Source organism: Papio anubis, chromosome 13 (assembly GCF_008728515.1).
Source record: "Papio anubis isolate 15944 chromosome 13, Panubis1.0, whole genome shotgun sequence".
Classification (NCBI taxonomy): domain Eukaryota; kingdom Metazoa; phylum Chordata; class Mammalia; order Primates; family Cercopithecidae; genus Papio; species Papio anubis.
The window spans coordinates 35,651,913-35,668,857 of NC_044988.1; the positions used below are offsets into that span (position 1 = coordinate 35,651,913).

The following is a 16,945-nucleotide window of genomic DNA, read 5'->3' on the forward strand; positions in this document are numbered from 1 at the left end:
CCTGAAGTCCAGAGTTTGAGACCAGCCTGACCAACATGATGAAACCCCATTTCTACTAAAAATACAAAAATTAGCCAGACATGGTGACAGGCACCTGTAATCCCAGTTACTCAGGAGGCTGAGGCTCGGGAATCACTTGAACCTGGGAGGCGGAGGTTGCAGTGAGCCAAGATCATATCACTGCACTCCAACCTGGGTGACAGTGAGATTTCGTCTCAAAAAAAAAAAAAAAAAAAATCACACAAATTTTTAAAAACAATACAGTGTAACAACTAGAGCATAACATTAGTGTTGTAAGATGATTTAAAGTATACAGGGGCCAGGCATGGTGGCTCACACCTGTAAATCCCAGCATTTTGGGAGGCTGGGGTGGGCAGATCACTTGGGCCCTAAGACCACCCTGAGCAATATGGTAAAACCCTGTTTTTACAAAAAATTTTAAAAATTAGTTGGACACAGTGGCCATGTTTATACCACTGCACTCTAGTCTGGGTGACAGAGTGAGATTTGGTCTCAAAATAAATAAGTAAATAAATAAAATTTTAAAAAACACACACTTCACATTATCATCACATCATTCACTAATTCAGGCTACTCACGTTAAACTCCAGCTTTTATAAAAGGTCAAAAAGATAATCTTTTCTCTAAATTTCCCCAGTAATAATCCTGGAATGCATCTAGGTCCCCCGCTCCTTTTTTTTCCTTCCTTTTTTTTTTTGAGATGGAGTTTCGCTCTGTCGCCCAAGCTGAAGTGCAGCGGTGCCATCTTGGGTCACTGCAACCTCCACCGCCAGGGTTCAAGTGATTCTCCTGGCTCAGTCTCCCGAGTAGCTGGCACTACTTACTCCCAGTTGTGGCACCTGCCACCACGGCCAGCTAGTTTTTGTGTTTTTAGTAGAGACAGGGTTTCACCATATTGGCCAGGCTGGTCTCAAGCTCCTGACCTTGTGATCTGCCCAACTCGGCCTCCCAGAATGCTGGGATTACAGGTGTGAGCCACTGCACCCGGCCCTTTTTTTTCTTTTTTTTTTTTTAAGGAACAAAGACTACTTCTGAACACCTACGTTTTTAATCTGAGAAGTTTCACCAATGAGAAGCAATCAGGAAAGTACATTTGGAAATCTGGAAATTACTCAAATGGCCATGTGGCAGAAGCCTCTAGGAAGGAACGCGGAGCAAACTCAGTGTGTGCTTTGTAGTCTTTCAGCGCATTTGTCTTTACAGAGCCTTGTGGCATAATGCTTTTGAGAACAAAACTGTCTAAACACAAAACATGCCTAAAATATTTAGTCTTTCAAGGCTTCCATCAACCTAAGCAAATGCGTTATATGACTTCGATACATTATAAATTATACACAAAATTTTTCAAAACTTTACAAATTTACGGTATTTGAGAAGTACTAGCTCATACCCCAAACAGAATTGTTCTTCTGAATCTATGTTGTATATTTCCTTAACTGACTCAACATGGCCCAGTTGAATTCAGATAGAAATCAACATCTGTGGTCAGAAGGAATCAGGGAAATCATAATCACAATAAAAGGAGAGAAACATGAGCCCCTTTACCTTGTCACCCCCACCATTCTTCCAGGCATCATTCTCACCAAGCTTTCTCGGACAGCAAAAAAGGCTGCGTGGGGTCCCCCATAGCCCAGTGGCACTCCAAATCTCTGTGAGCTGCCCAGGGCGATGTCTACCCCAAATTCTCCAGGTGGCCTCAAGATGCACAGAGCTAAAAGGTCAGTAGCACAGCAGGCCAGGCTCTAGAAAGGAAATGAGAGAAAAGAGAAAAGGCGTAAGATCGCTACCTTTCCCTGAGAGTAGTGGGAGAGTAGCAAATTACCTTAACTACAGGAAGACTGGCAGAGTATGTTTACATCCTGTGAACTCCATTTGCTCATTCATTCATTCATTCAGTAAATATGTACTGAGTGCCCATGATGTGCCAGGAATCAGTGAACAGAACAAAGTTGCAGCAAGGAGGCAGGAACGAGAGTTTTACCATCGCATGTGATAATGGTAAAGAAATTAAGGCACATGAAAAGACAGAGAGAGAGAGACAGGTAGACAGACAGATACAAGTTGGGATACACCTCCATGGACCCCCACAAGAAAGGTATGCCTACCCCACTCTGATGAGCTCTCTCCACGAGTTCCGTAAAGTCTTCCACCTTCCCCTCCGTGTCTGGGTACTGGAACAACACTCCGCTGACATCTTTTCCACTGAAGTCCATTTCACAGGGTAACTTCAGCTCAGTGAGGACTCCAGTGTATCTGGAAAGACAGACAACAAAGAACAATTGTGCTTTTGGTTTACAAGGGAAAATTAATTAATTAACGCTTCTTTTTCAGTAAGACAGCATTCATTTTCTGTGCCCTCTCACAGTGTCCTCCCGTCCCTGCCCCATCCCATCCCACACCAGGCCCTTCAGTGGTAACCGTGTCACAGCAACTCAAGAGCATCCGACAGCTCTGCTTCTGTTCCTCTCTTCCATCCTATGACTCCCCTTTGCCTTTTCCTGTCACAATCTCTTCCTGAGAGAGACCCAGGAGTATTGCTTCCTAGGGCTAATGAGCCAATATTTGTAACAACAGAGCCATCGCCTCTTTCACCTGGGATCACTCTCAAGTGAATAGAAAACCATTAGTAAGACAAGGAGGGAGCGGAGGGGGTGCAGTGGCTCACACCTGTAATCCCAGCACTTTGGGAGGCTGAGGCGAGTGGATCATGAGGTCAGGAGATCAAGACCATCCCAGTTAACACAGTGAAACCCCGTCTCTACTAAAAATACAAAAAAATTAGCCAGGCGTGGTGGCGGGCGCCTGTAGTCCCAGCTACTCAGGAAGCTGAGGCAGGAGAATGGCATGAACCGGGGAGGTGGAGATTGCAGTGAGCAGAAGTTGCACCACTGCACTCCAGCCTGGGCGACAGAGTCTCAAAAAAAAAAAAAAAGACAAGGAGGAAGAACTTCCTTAGATTGCTGAAACTAATGCCAATTATATGTCGGAAACCCTCCTCTGAAGGGATGGTGGTATGGGTAGAGGAAAGAATGCTCAACTTTTACAAAGGAGAAAGCAAATACCTACAAATAGCGGTCGTTGCGAGGTTTGTTTTACCTGATTACAGCACGAACGAAAGGCACCACACTTTAAACTATATCGCATCTCACCTAGAGACTCTGTGCATCATCTGTAAACTACGTTTGCGAGGAATACACACAAAATCGTAACAGTTGTATGTGAGTCCCATTTTTTTTCCAAACTTTCCAGAACCTAATCAAAACCATATTTTTATTTTCTTTTCACAAAAAGAAAACACAACACAACAACTTACTGTAAAGCAATGGCAACTGTGTATTTCCCCACTCAATTCTGACACAGCTTACTTACCAGAGAGATCCCCGAAGAAAGTAAGAGGGAAGGCAAAACTCAGAACCCCAATTTAAACCGCAAAAAAGCCTGTTTCAGATTCACCTCCAATCAGTTTGGAAGTAAGAAAAGAGAAAGAAACAGCAGAGATGAACATGACATTGTCCTGAGTTTAAAACACGAATAAAATTAATTACTTGGCTCGAGTCTGGACAACAGCTATTGTCTGTGGGTGGCAACGGGGGTCAACAAAGAACTTCCTCCTCTTGTTGTGTCTATTGAAAAGAAAAAGCACATTCCAATATGAACATTAAATAAATCAGACTATCTTCTAAGAATGCAAAGCAAACATGGTACCGAGGGTAAGTCTAAGCACAGTATAAAAAATACTGAGTAAGCCAGGTGCGGTGGCTCACACCTGTAGTCCCAGCACTTTGGGAGCCCGAGGTGGGCAGATTACCTGAGGTCAGGAGTTCGAGACCAGCCTGGCCAACATGATAAAACCCCATCTCTACTAAAAATACAAAATTAGCTGGGTGTGATGGTGCATGCCTGTAATCCCAGCTACTTGGGAGGCTGAGGCCGGAGAATTGCTTGAACCAGGGAGGTGGAGGTTGCAGTGAGCCAAGATCGCACCACTGCTGCACTCCATCCTGCATAGAAGAGCGAAACTCTGTCTCAAAACAAGAACAACAACAGCAACAACAAAAAACACTGAGCCATCAATAACTAATGGCATTTACTGATTAGCATTGCTCATAGATCCAATTCCCATTCTAACCCCATTTAGAAAGTCAGTCTTAAGATGGTTCAATTTCTATGTTTATTCAATAACAATTATTTAATAATGGTTCAAAATTTTAAAAATATACCACGAGGAAAAAGAAAATAAAGCAAAGGACAGTGATTAGATACAACTGTAAACTGGACAGGTGTGGTGGCTCACACCTGTAATCCCAGTACTACAGGAGGCCGAGGCAGGTAGATCACCTGAGGTCAGGAGTTCAAGATCAGCCTGGCCAACATAGCGAAACCCCAGCTCTACTAAAACTACAAAACTTAGCCAGGCATGGTGGTGCGTGCCTGTAATCCCAGCTACTCGGGAGGCTGAGGCAGGAGAATTGCTTGAACCCGGGAGGCAGAGGTTGCAGTGAGCTGAGATGGCATCACTGCACGCCAGCCTAGGCCACAGAGTAAGACTCCGTCTTAAATAAATAAAAACATACATACATAAATTAATAAATAAAATAGTTTATTTATTTTTATTTTATTTTATTTTTATTTTTATTTTTTTGAGGTGGAGTCTCGCTCTGTTGCCCAGGCTGGAGTGCAGCTCCGCCTCCCGGGTTCACGCCATTCTCCTGCCTCAGCCTCCCGAGTAGCTGGGACTACAGGCGCCCACCACCACACCCGGCTAATTTTTTTGTATTTTTAGTAGAGACGGGGTTTCACCGTGTTAGTCAGGAAGGTCTCGATCTCCTGATCTTGTGATCCACCCGTCTCGGCCTCCCAAAGTGCTGGGATTACAGGCGTGAGCCACCGTGCCTGGCCTTATTTTATTTTTTCGTGGAGGGAACAGGGTCTCACTTTGTCGCCCAGGCTGGAGTGTAGTGGTGCAATCACAGCCCATTGCAACCTCGACCTCCCAGGCTCAAGTGATCCTTCCACCTCAGCACACTGCCCCCACATAGTTGGGACTACAGGCATGTGCCACCATGCCCAGCCAATTTTTGTATTAAAAAAATAAAATTGGCCAGTCATGGTGGCTCATGCCTGTAATCCTTGTACTTTGGGAGGCTGAGGCGAGTGGATTGCTCGAGCTCAGGAGTTCAAGACCAGCTTAGGCAACATGGCAAAACCCCATCTCCACAAAAAATACAAAAATTAGCTGGGCATGGTGGCACAGGCCTACAGTCCCAGCTACTTGGGGGGATGAGGCAAGAGGATCACTTGAACTGGCGAAGTCAAGGCTGCAGTGAGCTGAGATTGTGCACCCCAGTCTGGGTGACAAAGTCAAATCCTGCCTTAAAAAAATAAATGAAGGCCGGATGTGGTGGCTCACGTCTATAATCCCAGCACTTTGGGAGGCAGAGGTGGGTGGATCATGAGGTCAGGAGATCGAGACCCTCCTGGCTAACACAGTGAAACTCCATCTCTACTAAAAATAATAATAATAAAACTTAGCCAGGTGTGGTGGTAGGCACCTGTAGTCCCAGCTACACGGGAGGCTGAGGCAGGAGAATAGCGTGAACCCGCAAGGTAGAGCTTGCAGTGAGCTGAGATCGCACCACTGCACTCCAGCCTGGGCAACAGAGCAAGACTCCGTCTCGGGGAAAAAAAAAAAATTAAAATAAATAAATAAATGAAATAAAAAGCAATTTTTTTAAAAAAAAGAGGGAAGATGAAAATTAGTGAAAAGCTAAGAATAATAACCAGAGAGGCAGGTGGACGGCACCCCTTTGTTGCTGTGTGTCCCTGACACAGGGAGAACCTGAACTCACCCCCAACGGCTGCTCAGGAATCAGAAAGGCTGATGGCTGGAATGTACCAGAGGCCCCCAAACCTGCTGAACAAGTATGGAGCTCACTCCCCACCCCAAGTCTGCAGAAGCCAAAAAAGAGGCTTACACGGGCATTCAGAGCTAGGGGCACGAGACCTAAGACACAGCGTGAATGTGTACACCTTTCCCAACCAGATGACCATCTACATGAGAATTCCACCAGGAAGGTAGGCTCCTAAGTACTGGCAAGGCAAATGAGGGAAGGGGATGAGCTGGAGAACCACTGTGAATTGTCCATCCTGATTCAGTAACTCCACTTCTAGAAATGGCTCTTCAGGAAATAATCAGAAGTTTTGACAAAGATTTATTATAAGGATGCACACGAAGCACTATTAATAACAGTAAAAGATGGAAATAAACTAAATGTGTAATAGACAAGAGATTAAATAAATTATGGCACTTCCATGCAAGTGCCATGGAGATAATGGAAGTCCTCCTCTATGGGCCTGAGAATCCACCCTCGACCACAGTGCCATGACCTTTGTTGCTACCCTCTTACAACCCCACCAAACGGAGGCCCTCACACCTTTCCACTCAGCTATGCTGTCAAGGTTTGGAACAACGGAGAGGCTCCCAAGTGCTCAGTCATGTGTGTGTATTATGGGGGGATCCTCACGACTAACCCACACTCGCCCTCAAAGCAGCACCCTCACCCCCACCCCCAGCCACATCTATCCAAAGTCCACTTCTAATTGAGCTTCCCCCTCCCCTGCTCCCGCCCTCTGCCCTCCCAAAGCAAGGTGCCGAGTCAGCTGTTTAAGGTCACGTTGCCACCCTAACCTCACTGCCTTGCCTTGAGAGACCTCGCCCTGTTCCCCAAACAACCCCGCTGGCCCCTGGAGCCACCCTTGCAGCCCCCAGGCATGCGCTTGGCTGCTTCCCCATGCCAGCACTTCCCAGTGGGGGACCTGGCACCGGCTCCTTGTCCTTCCTCCCAAAAATGGTACCCTCACCAAACGTGCAGATGTCTTCACCCCTCGCCTGCCAACCTCAGCCCTCCCGTCTAATCTTCCCCAACCCCAACCAAAATCCGGGCGGAGACACCAAGAAGGACCCTGGGAGGAAATATCCAACTTCTAGGTTTTTGAACCTCTTGAGTTTTTCAGTTTCTTTAGAAAGTCATACTCTAGCCGGGCGCGGTGGCTCAAGCCTGTAATCCCAGCACTTTGGGAGGCTGAGGCGGGCGGATCACGAGGTCAGGAGATCAAGACCATCCTGGCTAACACGGTGAAACCCCGTCTCTACTAAAAAATACAAAAAACTAGCCGGGCGAGATGGCGGGCGCCTGTAGTCCCAGCTACTCGGGAGGCTGAGACAGGAGAATGGCGGGAACCCGGGAGGCGGAGCTTGCAGTGAGCTGAGATCCGGCCACTGCACTCCAGCCTGGGCGACAGAGCGACACTCCGTCTCAAAAAAAAAAAAAAGACAAAAAAAAAAGAAAGTCATACTCTAGAAAGCTGACTAAAGTAATATTCACAATATACTATAAAAAGAAAACAAGGCCGAATGAGGTGGCCCACACCTGGAATCCCAGCACTTTGGGAGGCCTCTCACCTGTGGCACAGCTGCAGCGCCTCTGCGGCTGCAGTCCCCTCATCCAGCAGGGATGCATTGGCCATGTCCAGGCCTGTGATGTCACACACCATGGTCTGGTAGTTGAGTAAACTCTCCAGCCTCCCCTGAGACACCTCAGGCTGGTATGGAGTATACTGGGTGATCCTGCAAGGGAAACAAAAGGTCTTGTCCAAACTCTGACTCTGCTGTTTAGAGAAGCACACAAAATACCTTCGTTTTAGGATTCAGTACCTGAAAATAATTAGCCTATCTTAAAGAGAATTACATAACACATCAGTAAGCTTCTTTTTGGCCTTTGTAAAGAAGCTTAGAATTAAATCACAGTAACAATATTACCCTTTGTTTGGGGATAAGCAGTACTTATTTTTGTGTCTCTGGTTTTCTTTTTTCTTTTTTTTTTTTTTTGAGACAGGGTCTCACTCTGTCACCCAGGCTGGAGTGCAATAGCATGATCACGACTCCCTGAGCCTCAATGTACAAGGCTCAAGAGATCCTCTGGCCTAAGTCTCCAAAGTGGCTGGGACAACAAGCACATGCCATCATGCTCGGCTAATGTTTGTATTCTTTGTAGAGCCAGGGTTTTACCATGTTGCCCAAGCTGGTCTTAAACTCCTGAGCTCAAGCAATCCACCTGCCTCGGCCTGCCAATGTGCTGGGATTACAGGCATGAGCCACTGCACTTGAGGCTACCTATAATATTATAAACACAAATTTTATTTGCTATTATCTTTCCCCTAGATAAAAGACTCATTCACAGTTTACAATAGGAAAGCATCCAAGAATCTAACATGTAATACTCAAATATTTTATTTATATATTTATTAGGATATTTGTTTTATGTTAACCAGGAGAAGTTCTACATGCTAAGAAATTAATAAAGGTCTACTTAAGAATACTCATTATCCAGTTACTAAGAGTCCATGGCAGTTAACTCTATGGCTATTGAAATTCCAGGATGGAAATGTTTAGAAGGCAACATAAACATGGATTCTAACTTTATCTCCTTCAATTATTAGCCAAGAATGTGGCTTTGGATATGTGAGTTAGCCAATTGAGTTCCTTCGTCCTTACAGGTGAGAGCCACCATGCCTAACCTATTTTACTTGGAAGGCTGAGGCGGGCAGATCACGAAGTCAGGAGATTGAGACCATCCTGGCTAACACGGTGAAACCCCGTCTCTACTAAAAACACAAAAAATTAGCCGGGCATGGTGGCACACGCCTGTAGTCCCAGCTACTCAGGAGGCTGAGGCAGAAGAATCACTTGAACCTGGGGGTGCAGAGGTTGCAGTGAGCTGAGATCGCGCCACTGCACTCCAGGCTAGGCGACAGAGCAAGACTCTCCATCTCAAAAAAAAAAAAAAATTAGTATATTATGAACATCTCTCGCATCAGCAAATATTTTTTACAGCATCATTTTCAATGAGTGCATAGTATTATATTCATATTGTCTAATTATCATTTCCTTTTAGCAGACACTGCTTGTTTTTCCTGTTCTCTTCTGTGCTGTGATGAATTCTTTGGAATATTGTTCTCTCTCTTCCTATTATACATCCTGTGCCTGTCTTTATGGATACACTAAGTCTTTCCTGTTTATCAGATGGACTGACTTGTATGTGTGTATACCTGCGTGTGTATGTATTTCTACACAGCAAATAATGATTCCGAGTAAAATGAAAGTTTTTTATTAGTCAAGCAATCTAAATACTTGGCTGGAGTAGTGCCACATCTGTCTTCATGGTGTCAAGCCATGTGTGTAGCTCTTGTCTGATTCGAGATCACAACTGCCTGCCTGTTGTCTATGCCTTTTATATGACCCCGTTTCTGTTCAGATTTCCCTTTCTATTTGCCTGCACCATGTATTGTGTGCCTCATTCATTCCAGTTCACCACCCACTTAGAATTTGGCAAACTAATTTACAGTTGCTGAGCCAGTCTGTTCAAGCAAAAATCCATTCTGTTGTACACACACACACACAGTCTCTCTCTCTCACACACAAACACACACTCTCTGTCACGCACATACTCTCTTTCTCTCTCTCACACACACATACACACACCCACACACCAACACCCCAATACAAGTCTCAGGAAATTATTTCAAAGTCCTGATACTGTACTGCTTGGAAAGGCAACCTCCCCACCACACTGCCTGTCAAAGATAAGAAGATGTTGGTTTCAAAGCTTTCAAAAAAGAAAGAAAGAAAAGTAGATGGAGGCTGGGTGCGGTGGCTCACACCTGTAATCCTTGCACTTAGGGAGACTGAGATGGGCAATCACTTGAGCCCAGGAGTTCGAGACCAGCCGGGGCAATATATGAAACCTCACCCCTACAAAAAACTAAGGCTGGGTACAGTGGCTCGTGCCTGTAATCCCAGCACATTGGAAGGCAGAGGCGGGCGGATCACGAGGTCAGGAGTTCAAGACCAGCCTGGCCAATATGGTGAAACCCTGTCTCTACTAAAAATACAAAAATTAGCTGGGCATGGTGGTGCGTGCTTATAGTCCCAGCTACTTGTGAGGCTGAGGCAGAAAAATCGCTTGAAACCAGGAGGCGGAGGTTGCAGTGAGCCAAGATCAAGCCACTGCACTCCAGCCTGGGTGACAGAGCAAGACTCTGTCTCAAAACACAAACAAACAAAAAAAAACACATGAGGCTGGAGGATAGGTTGAGGCTACAATGAGCCGCCATCACACGAGCTGCGATCACACCACTGCACTCCCACCTGGGTGACGGGAGTGAGACCCTGTCTCAAAAAATAAATTCGTAAAATACAAAATGATCTTGTTTTTATAAGTTTGTAAGAACACATAGATGAACCAAAATGTAAGCTGGTTTTCTCTGGGTGGTGAGATGATTAACACAATTTTTTTTTTTTTTTATTGTGTGTTTCAAATGTTAAAGAAACCAGCTACCATTCATTAACCATCTCTTATGTGTCAGGAACACATTTACTACCTTTTTTATGATTATATTATACATGTTCTTTGTAACAAAAGAACCCAGATAACTATTGAGAAATAAAATCACTCAATTTCCAAACTTTAACATAACTACAGTTAACATTCAGGTGCATTTTTTCCAATCTCTTTTCTACATCATAAACTATTTATACTAAAAGTAGTATTGGCCAGGCATGGAGGCTTACACCTGTAATAACAACATTTTGGGAAGCCAGGGTGGGAAGATCACTTGCACCAGGAGTTCAAGACCAGCCTGGGCAACATAGCAAGACTCTGTCTCTACTAAAAATAAAAGAAGTTTTTGTATCTTAACTTTTTTCAGTTAACATTATTCCATGAACAATGCCTAACATCTTTAAATACAATTCAAAACCATAATTTTAACTGCTCTATGGTATTAAATAATTTATGAAATAAATTATTTAAGTTATAATTTCTTCATGTAAATCTTAATTTATTTAATGCATTCCTTCCAGTTGAATACTACTTTTGATTTCAAATATTAGAAATGGCATAATAGTGAAGATCCTTATCTCTGTCTTATTTCCTAAGGATACATTCTTAGAAGTAGAATTCCAAATTATATGTGATAATTAGTTTTTTGGGGCTTTTGTTTTTTAGATGGGGTCTTGCTCTGTCATCCAGGCTGGAGTGCAGTGGCGCGATCTCGGTTCAGTGCAACCTCCACCTCTTGGGTTCAAGCCATTCTCTTGCCTCAGCCTCCTGAGTAGCTGGGATTACAGGTTTGCGACACCACACCCAGCTAAATTTTGTATTTTTAGTTGAGATAGAGTTTCACCATGTTGGCCAGGCTGGTCTCGAACTCCCGACTCAGATGATCCGCCCACCTTGGCTTCCCAAAGTGCTGGGATTACAGGTGTGAGTCACGCGTAATTATCACGCCCAGTCTGATAATTAGTTCTGAGGCTCCCAGCGCATAGTGCCGTGTTCCTCTTCAGAAAGAGCATATCTGTCTGCATTCTCTTAAACAGTACAGTGATTTACAGTATCCCTGCATCTTGAAAACTACTAAGTATTAAGAAGCACTGAGTTTTTGTTTTTGTTTTGTTTTTTGAGACAGAGTCTTGCTCTGTCACACAGGCTAGAGTGTAGTGGCCTGATCCTGGCTCGCTGCAACCTCCACCTCCTGGGCTTAAGCAATCCTTGCACCTCAGCCTCCCGAGTGGCTGGGACTACAGGTATGCACCACCACGCCCAGCTAATTTTTATATTTTTTTGTAGAGATGGAGTTTCACCATGTTGGCCAGGCTGGTCTCAAACTCCTGGGCTCAACGACCCTGCCCACCTCGGCCTCCCAAAATGTTGGGATTATAGGTGTGAGCCACCACACCCAGCTGAAGCCCTGGGTTTTAATCTTTTTTTTTTTTTTTTAAATAGAGACAGGGTATTACTATGTTGTCCAGGCTGGTCTCAAATTCCTGGGCTCAAGTGATCCTTCCATCTCAGCCTCTCAAATTTCTGGGATAACAGGAGTGAGCCACTATGCCAAGGCTTAATCTTACTAATTTTCTACAGTCATGCATGGCTTAACAGAAACGTGTTCTGAGAAATCCATCATTAGGTGATTTAGTCATTGTTGTGTGAACCTCAAAGAGTGTACTTACACGTACTTAGAAGGTATAGCCTACTACACACCTAGGCTACATGGCATAGCCTATCACTCCCAGGCTACCAACATGTACAGCACGTAACTGTACTGAATACTATAGGCAATTGTAAAACAATGGTTAAGTATTTGTGTTTCTAAATACAGAAAAGTTACAGTAAAAATACAGAAATACAATTTTATGGGACCACTGTCATATACACAATCTGTCAGTGACCAAAATATCACTACACAGGGCATGAGTGTACTTGTGAATGGGGACAAATAACTAAACCTCACTCTAGCCAGTATCTCTTGGCTCTCAGTGGAAATAACATCGTCTATATGAGAGATTTTTCTTTTTTTTTTTTTTTTTTTGAGACGGAGTCTCGCGCTGTGTCACCCAGGCTGGAGTGCAGTGGCGCGATCTCGGCTCACTGCAAGCTCCGCCTCCCAGGTTCAGGCCATTCTCCTGCCTCAGCCTCCGAGTAGCTGGGACTACAGGCGCCCGCCACCATGCCCGGCTAGTTTTTTGTATTTTTAGTAGAGACGGGGTTTCACCATGTTAGCCAGGATGGTCTCGATCTCCTGACCTCGTGATCCGCCCGCCTCGGCCTCCCAAAGTGCTGGGATTACAGGCTTGAGCCACCGCGCCCGGCCAATATATGAGAGATTTTTCTTAACGCTCAAATCAGACTAATGTACTGTCCAAAGATTATTCAAGTCAATAATAGCAACCGTAAATTAGCATCTGTAAATTATTTTGAATTTATAAGAACACTCAAAAACTTTTAAAATCCCTAGTTTTCTGTCTATATGTGTCTATGTGTTTTAAGACTCAGTATACAGGCTAGGTGTGGTGGCTCACACCTGTCAGCACTTTGGGAGGAAAATCTCTTGGGGCAAGTAGTTCAAGATCAACCTGGGCAACATAGAGAAACCTTGTCTCTATTAAAAATTAAAAAAAAAAAAAAAAATTAGCCTGCTGAGAAACCTGTAAGTCCTACCTACTCAGGAGGCTGAGGTGGGAGGATTAGGTGAGCCAAGGAGTTCCAGTTTACAGTGAGCTATTAGAGCACCACTGTGTGCTAGTCCAGGTGACAGACAGAGACCCTGTCTAAAAAAAAAAAACTTAGTATTTAACCAGTATTTTCTTTTCCTTTTTCTTTTTTTTTTTTTTGAAACGGAGTCTCACTGTCACCCAGGCTAGAGTGCAGTGGTGCAATCTCCACTCACTGTAGCCTCCTCCTCCTGGGTTCAAGTGATTCTCCTCCTTCAGCCTCCCGAGTATTACAGGTGCCGAGATTACAGGTGCCCACCACTATGCCTGGCTACATTTTTTTGTATTTTTTGTAGAGAGAGGGTTTCGCCATGTTGGCCAGGCTGGTCTCAAACACCTGACCTCAACTGATCTGCCCACCTCGGCCTCCCAAAGTGCTGGGATACAGGTGTGAGCCACCGCACTTGGCCTAATCAGTATTTTCTTTTCTGTTGTTTGTATACAGGCTTGTGCTATGCTACCCAGGCTGGAGTGCAGTGGCTGTTCACAGGTGCAATGATTGGGCACTATAGCCTCAAACTTCTGGACTCATGTGATCTTCCTGCCTCGGCCTCCCAAGGAGCTGGAACCACAGGCACAAGCCACCATGCCTGGCTTAAGATCAGTATTTTCAGTGACCCACTGGCTCTTGAAAAGTTGGAGTTTTTTTTCATTTTCATCTTCAAAAAAATGTTTAAAGCATATGCTGATAGACCTTTCCCAAAAGGACTTCCCCAGAATTCTATTTAGATATTATTACATATTTCCACTTAAAAACTATTTATTCTAATTAGTTACATCTTTTTCATCCCTTATGTAATATTTCTCTCTCAACTCTTTTATAAGTCCAAGGTGAGGTTAATGTTATTTAGCACTGCTAAAGGTAGAGACCTTTAAAATTGTTGTTTTGCAAAGATGCCAAATATGTAATCTCACTCCTTTCACTGTAAACTTCTTGTATTAGTCTACAGGTTTTTGGCACTACTGAAATAAAACAGGTATTAATGCTCTTAACAATGATCTATTAAAGGACAGTAAGCCTCGGATCTGAGGGATGATAAATAACCCTCATTTCAGGAGAAAAATGCTATCAAAAGGCCTGCCATCATGTTTACAAGAGTTTGACTCAATTAGGTAAAACATAGTGATTAAGAAAATGTGTCTGTGATCTATAAAGTCTATGTTCCAACTGACTAACTCAACTGGTTTGTTCCTAAATATATTTTAACATGTAAAAAGGTATCTGCACATCCAAGAAGGCATTTAGCTCAGCTCAAACAGGAGGCTTGATATATTCAACATGGCATTAACATTTCACCCGAAATATTCAGTGTTCTCTATCATTTTTACTGTCTTTTGGAATTAATTGGGAAAGGGGGTCATGGGGGTTTGCAGGACAAACACTCCTGAGATTCTCTCATTTTAACCCTGCTGCCAAAATTATACCAAACAGAAATAGCTACAAGGAAAATGTAAATGTTCTGATGTTATCAGTAGTTGAAAATTTGGAATAGTGAACCCCGTAAAATAAATTCTAGACCTGATGTAAATTGTCTTTCAAGAGCCCAAATGTTTGTTTTCTTTCGAGGCTATGTCATCCATTTATTTTCCCCTCACGTCACCGGAATTTGTTGGTTCCATCTCTATGGAAACCATTCAGAAGGATGATAATGTGAAGTCTACCACCCACATATGCACAGCCCTCCCTATCAGCAGTGGTGGGGCGCAGTATCACTCTCTGGTTCAGATCAGCTTTCAGAGAATAGAAAGAAACAGTATTTAGAATGCACCCGAAAAACAAATGAAAAGTATAGGACAACATCATCTCCTTCTCAAAACACTGGCTGCTCCTACAGTAAATTAACATCTGCCCACAGCCAGAAAGCAATATGGTGAATATTCTGTATAGTCACCAAGAGCAAAGGCTGCTGGCCAGTATTCAGACGGCTGGAATGCTGCAGCCCGTTCATGTACTTTTGAGGCTTTTCTTAAGGGGGAAGAGAAACAGGCCATTTTCTTTTGAAATTAACCTTGGAGTTTACCATTCAAATTTTTACCAATACCACAATGAAAAAGAAGCCTTCATGAATGCAAACGCATTCATATACACTACAGAGAAATTAGTTCTTTGATTTTCCTGTCCCCTTATTTTTTTTTTTTTTTTTTTTTGAGACGGAGTCTAGCTCTGTCGCCCAGGCTGGAGTGCAGTGGCCAGATCTCAGCTCACTGCAAGCTCCGCCTCCCGGGTTTACGCCATTCTCCTGGCTCAGCCTCCCGAGTAGCTGGGACTACAGGCGCCTGCCACCTCGCCCGGCTAGTTTTTTTGTATTTTTTAGTAGAGACGGGGTTTCACCGTGTTAACCAGGATGGTCTCGATCTCCTGACCTTGTGATCCGCCCGTCTCGGCCTCCCAAAGTGCTGGGATTACAGGCTTGAGCCACCGCGCCCGGCCTCCTGTCCCCTTATTAATAAAGTGGAACATACTGAAACTAAGGGTTATGTACAGAGACAGCAATACAGGAATGATTGTGCTGAGACATCTGGCTCCTATAATGATAAAAATAATTGCATCTAGGACAAAGCGCATGCACGCACCAGGATTATGTTTGGAATGATGGAAAAGCAGACAAAGATGCAAAGTGTTGATCAAATTGTTAACACTCATTGATTGGGAGCATGTCCTTGGGTATTTCAAAAGCTCCTGTTGATGCAACTTATGATTTTCCATTAGTGAAACCTGAATTGCCTTTAGGAAAGTTGGTTTTTACATATGTTAATCTGAAAGCCAGTATGTGCCCCTTGCTAGGAATACCTTTGAATTGCAGAGGCAACAACTTACTCTATCCTCATATCATGATGATCCTGCTAGAAATTAAAGTTATCTCTTCCACAAACTAACTTTTAAAAAATCACCTAGGCCGGGTGCGGTGGCTCAAGCCTGTAATCCCAGCACTTTGGGAGGCCGAGGCGGGTGGATCACGAGGTCAGGAGATCGAGACCATCCTGGCTAACATGGTGAAACCCCGTCTCTACTAAAAATACAAAAAACTAGCCGGGCGTGGTGGCGGGCGCCTGTAGTCCCAGCTACTCGGAGGCTGAGGCAGGAGAATGGCATGAACCTGGGAGGCGGAGATTGCAGTGAGCCGAGATCGCGCCACTGCACTCCAGCCTGGGTGACACAGCGCGAGACTCCGTCTCAAAAAATAAAAAAAAATTAAAAAAAAATAAAAAATCACCTGGGAATTATCATCATACTTCATCTATATTTGATTTGTTTCCATGCTGGAAATGAAAAGTGTACACCTATATTTTCAAACAAGATGTCTTCCTGGCCGGGCGCGGTGGCTCAAGCCTGTAATCCCAGCACTTTGGGAGACCGAGACGGGCGGATCACGAGGTCAGGAGATCGAGACCATCCTGGCTAACACGGTGAAACCCCGTCTCTATTAAGAAATACAAAAAAAAACTAGCCGGGCGAGGTGGCGGGCGCCTGTAGTCCCAGCTACTCGGGAGGCTGAGGCCGGAGAATGGCGTGAACCCGGGAGGCGTAGCTTGCCGTGAGCTGAGATCCGGCCACTGCACTCCAGCCTGGGTGACAGAGCGAGACTCCGTCTCAAAAGGAGACTCCTAAGCAAAAGATGTCTTCCTTTTAAGACTAAAAATTTTAAGTCTTAAAATTTCATTTGAAATAAAATTTTAACTCAATGTTTCTGGTGTCTAAAATGGCACCAATCCAAAAAGATGGGAAAGAAGGGCTTAGGAGTCCCCACCTTTCCTCCTCCACAGTTAGACATTATTTCCCAATGAACAGAAGAGGCAGATGTCCTGAACTCC

The 16,945-nt window shown here is 44.2% G+C and overlaps 1 protein-coding gene across 2 annotated transcripts in view; it reads right to left on the reverse strand.

Moving 5' to 3' along the window:
- The window catches only part of GLDC (glycine decarboxylase), a 117,675-nt gene that overhangs the window by 74,167 nt on the left and 26,563 nt on the right, over positions 1–16,945 (reverse strand). Inside the window, exons 4-7 of one of the 2 annotated variants that reach the window (XM_031654222.1) lie at positions 7,484–7,648; positions 3,567–3,644; positions 2,127–2,274; positions 1,567–1,763 (exon numbers count right to left, since the gene is read on the reverse strand). In XM_031654222.1, coding sequence (XP_031510082.1) covers positions 1,567–1,763; positions 2,127–2,274; positions 3,567–3,644; positions 7,484–7,648 — 588 coding nt within the window. The remainder of the gene's footprint in view (positions 1–1,566; positions 1,764–2,126; positions 2,275–3,566; positions 3,645–7,483; positions 7,649–16,945) is intronic. The other variant, XM_031654223.1, reaches the window with a different exon arrangement.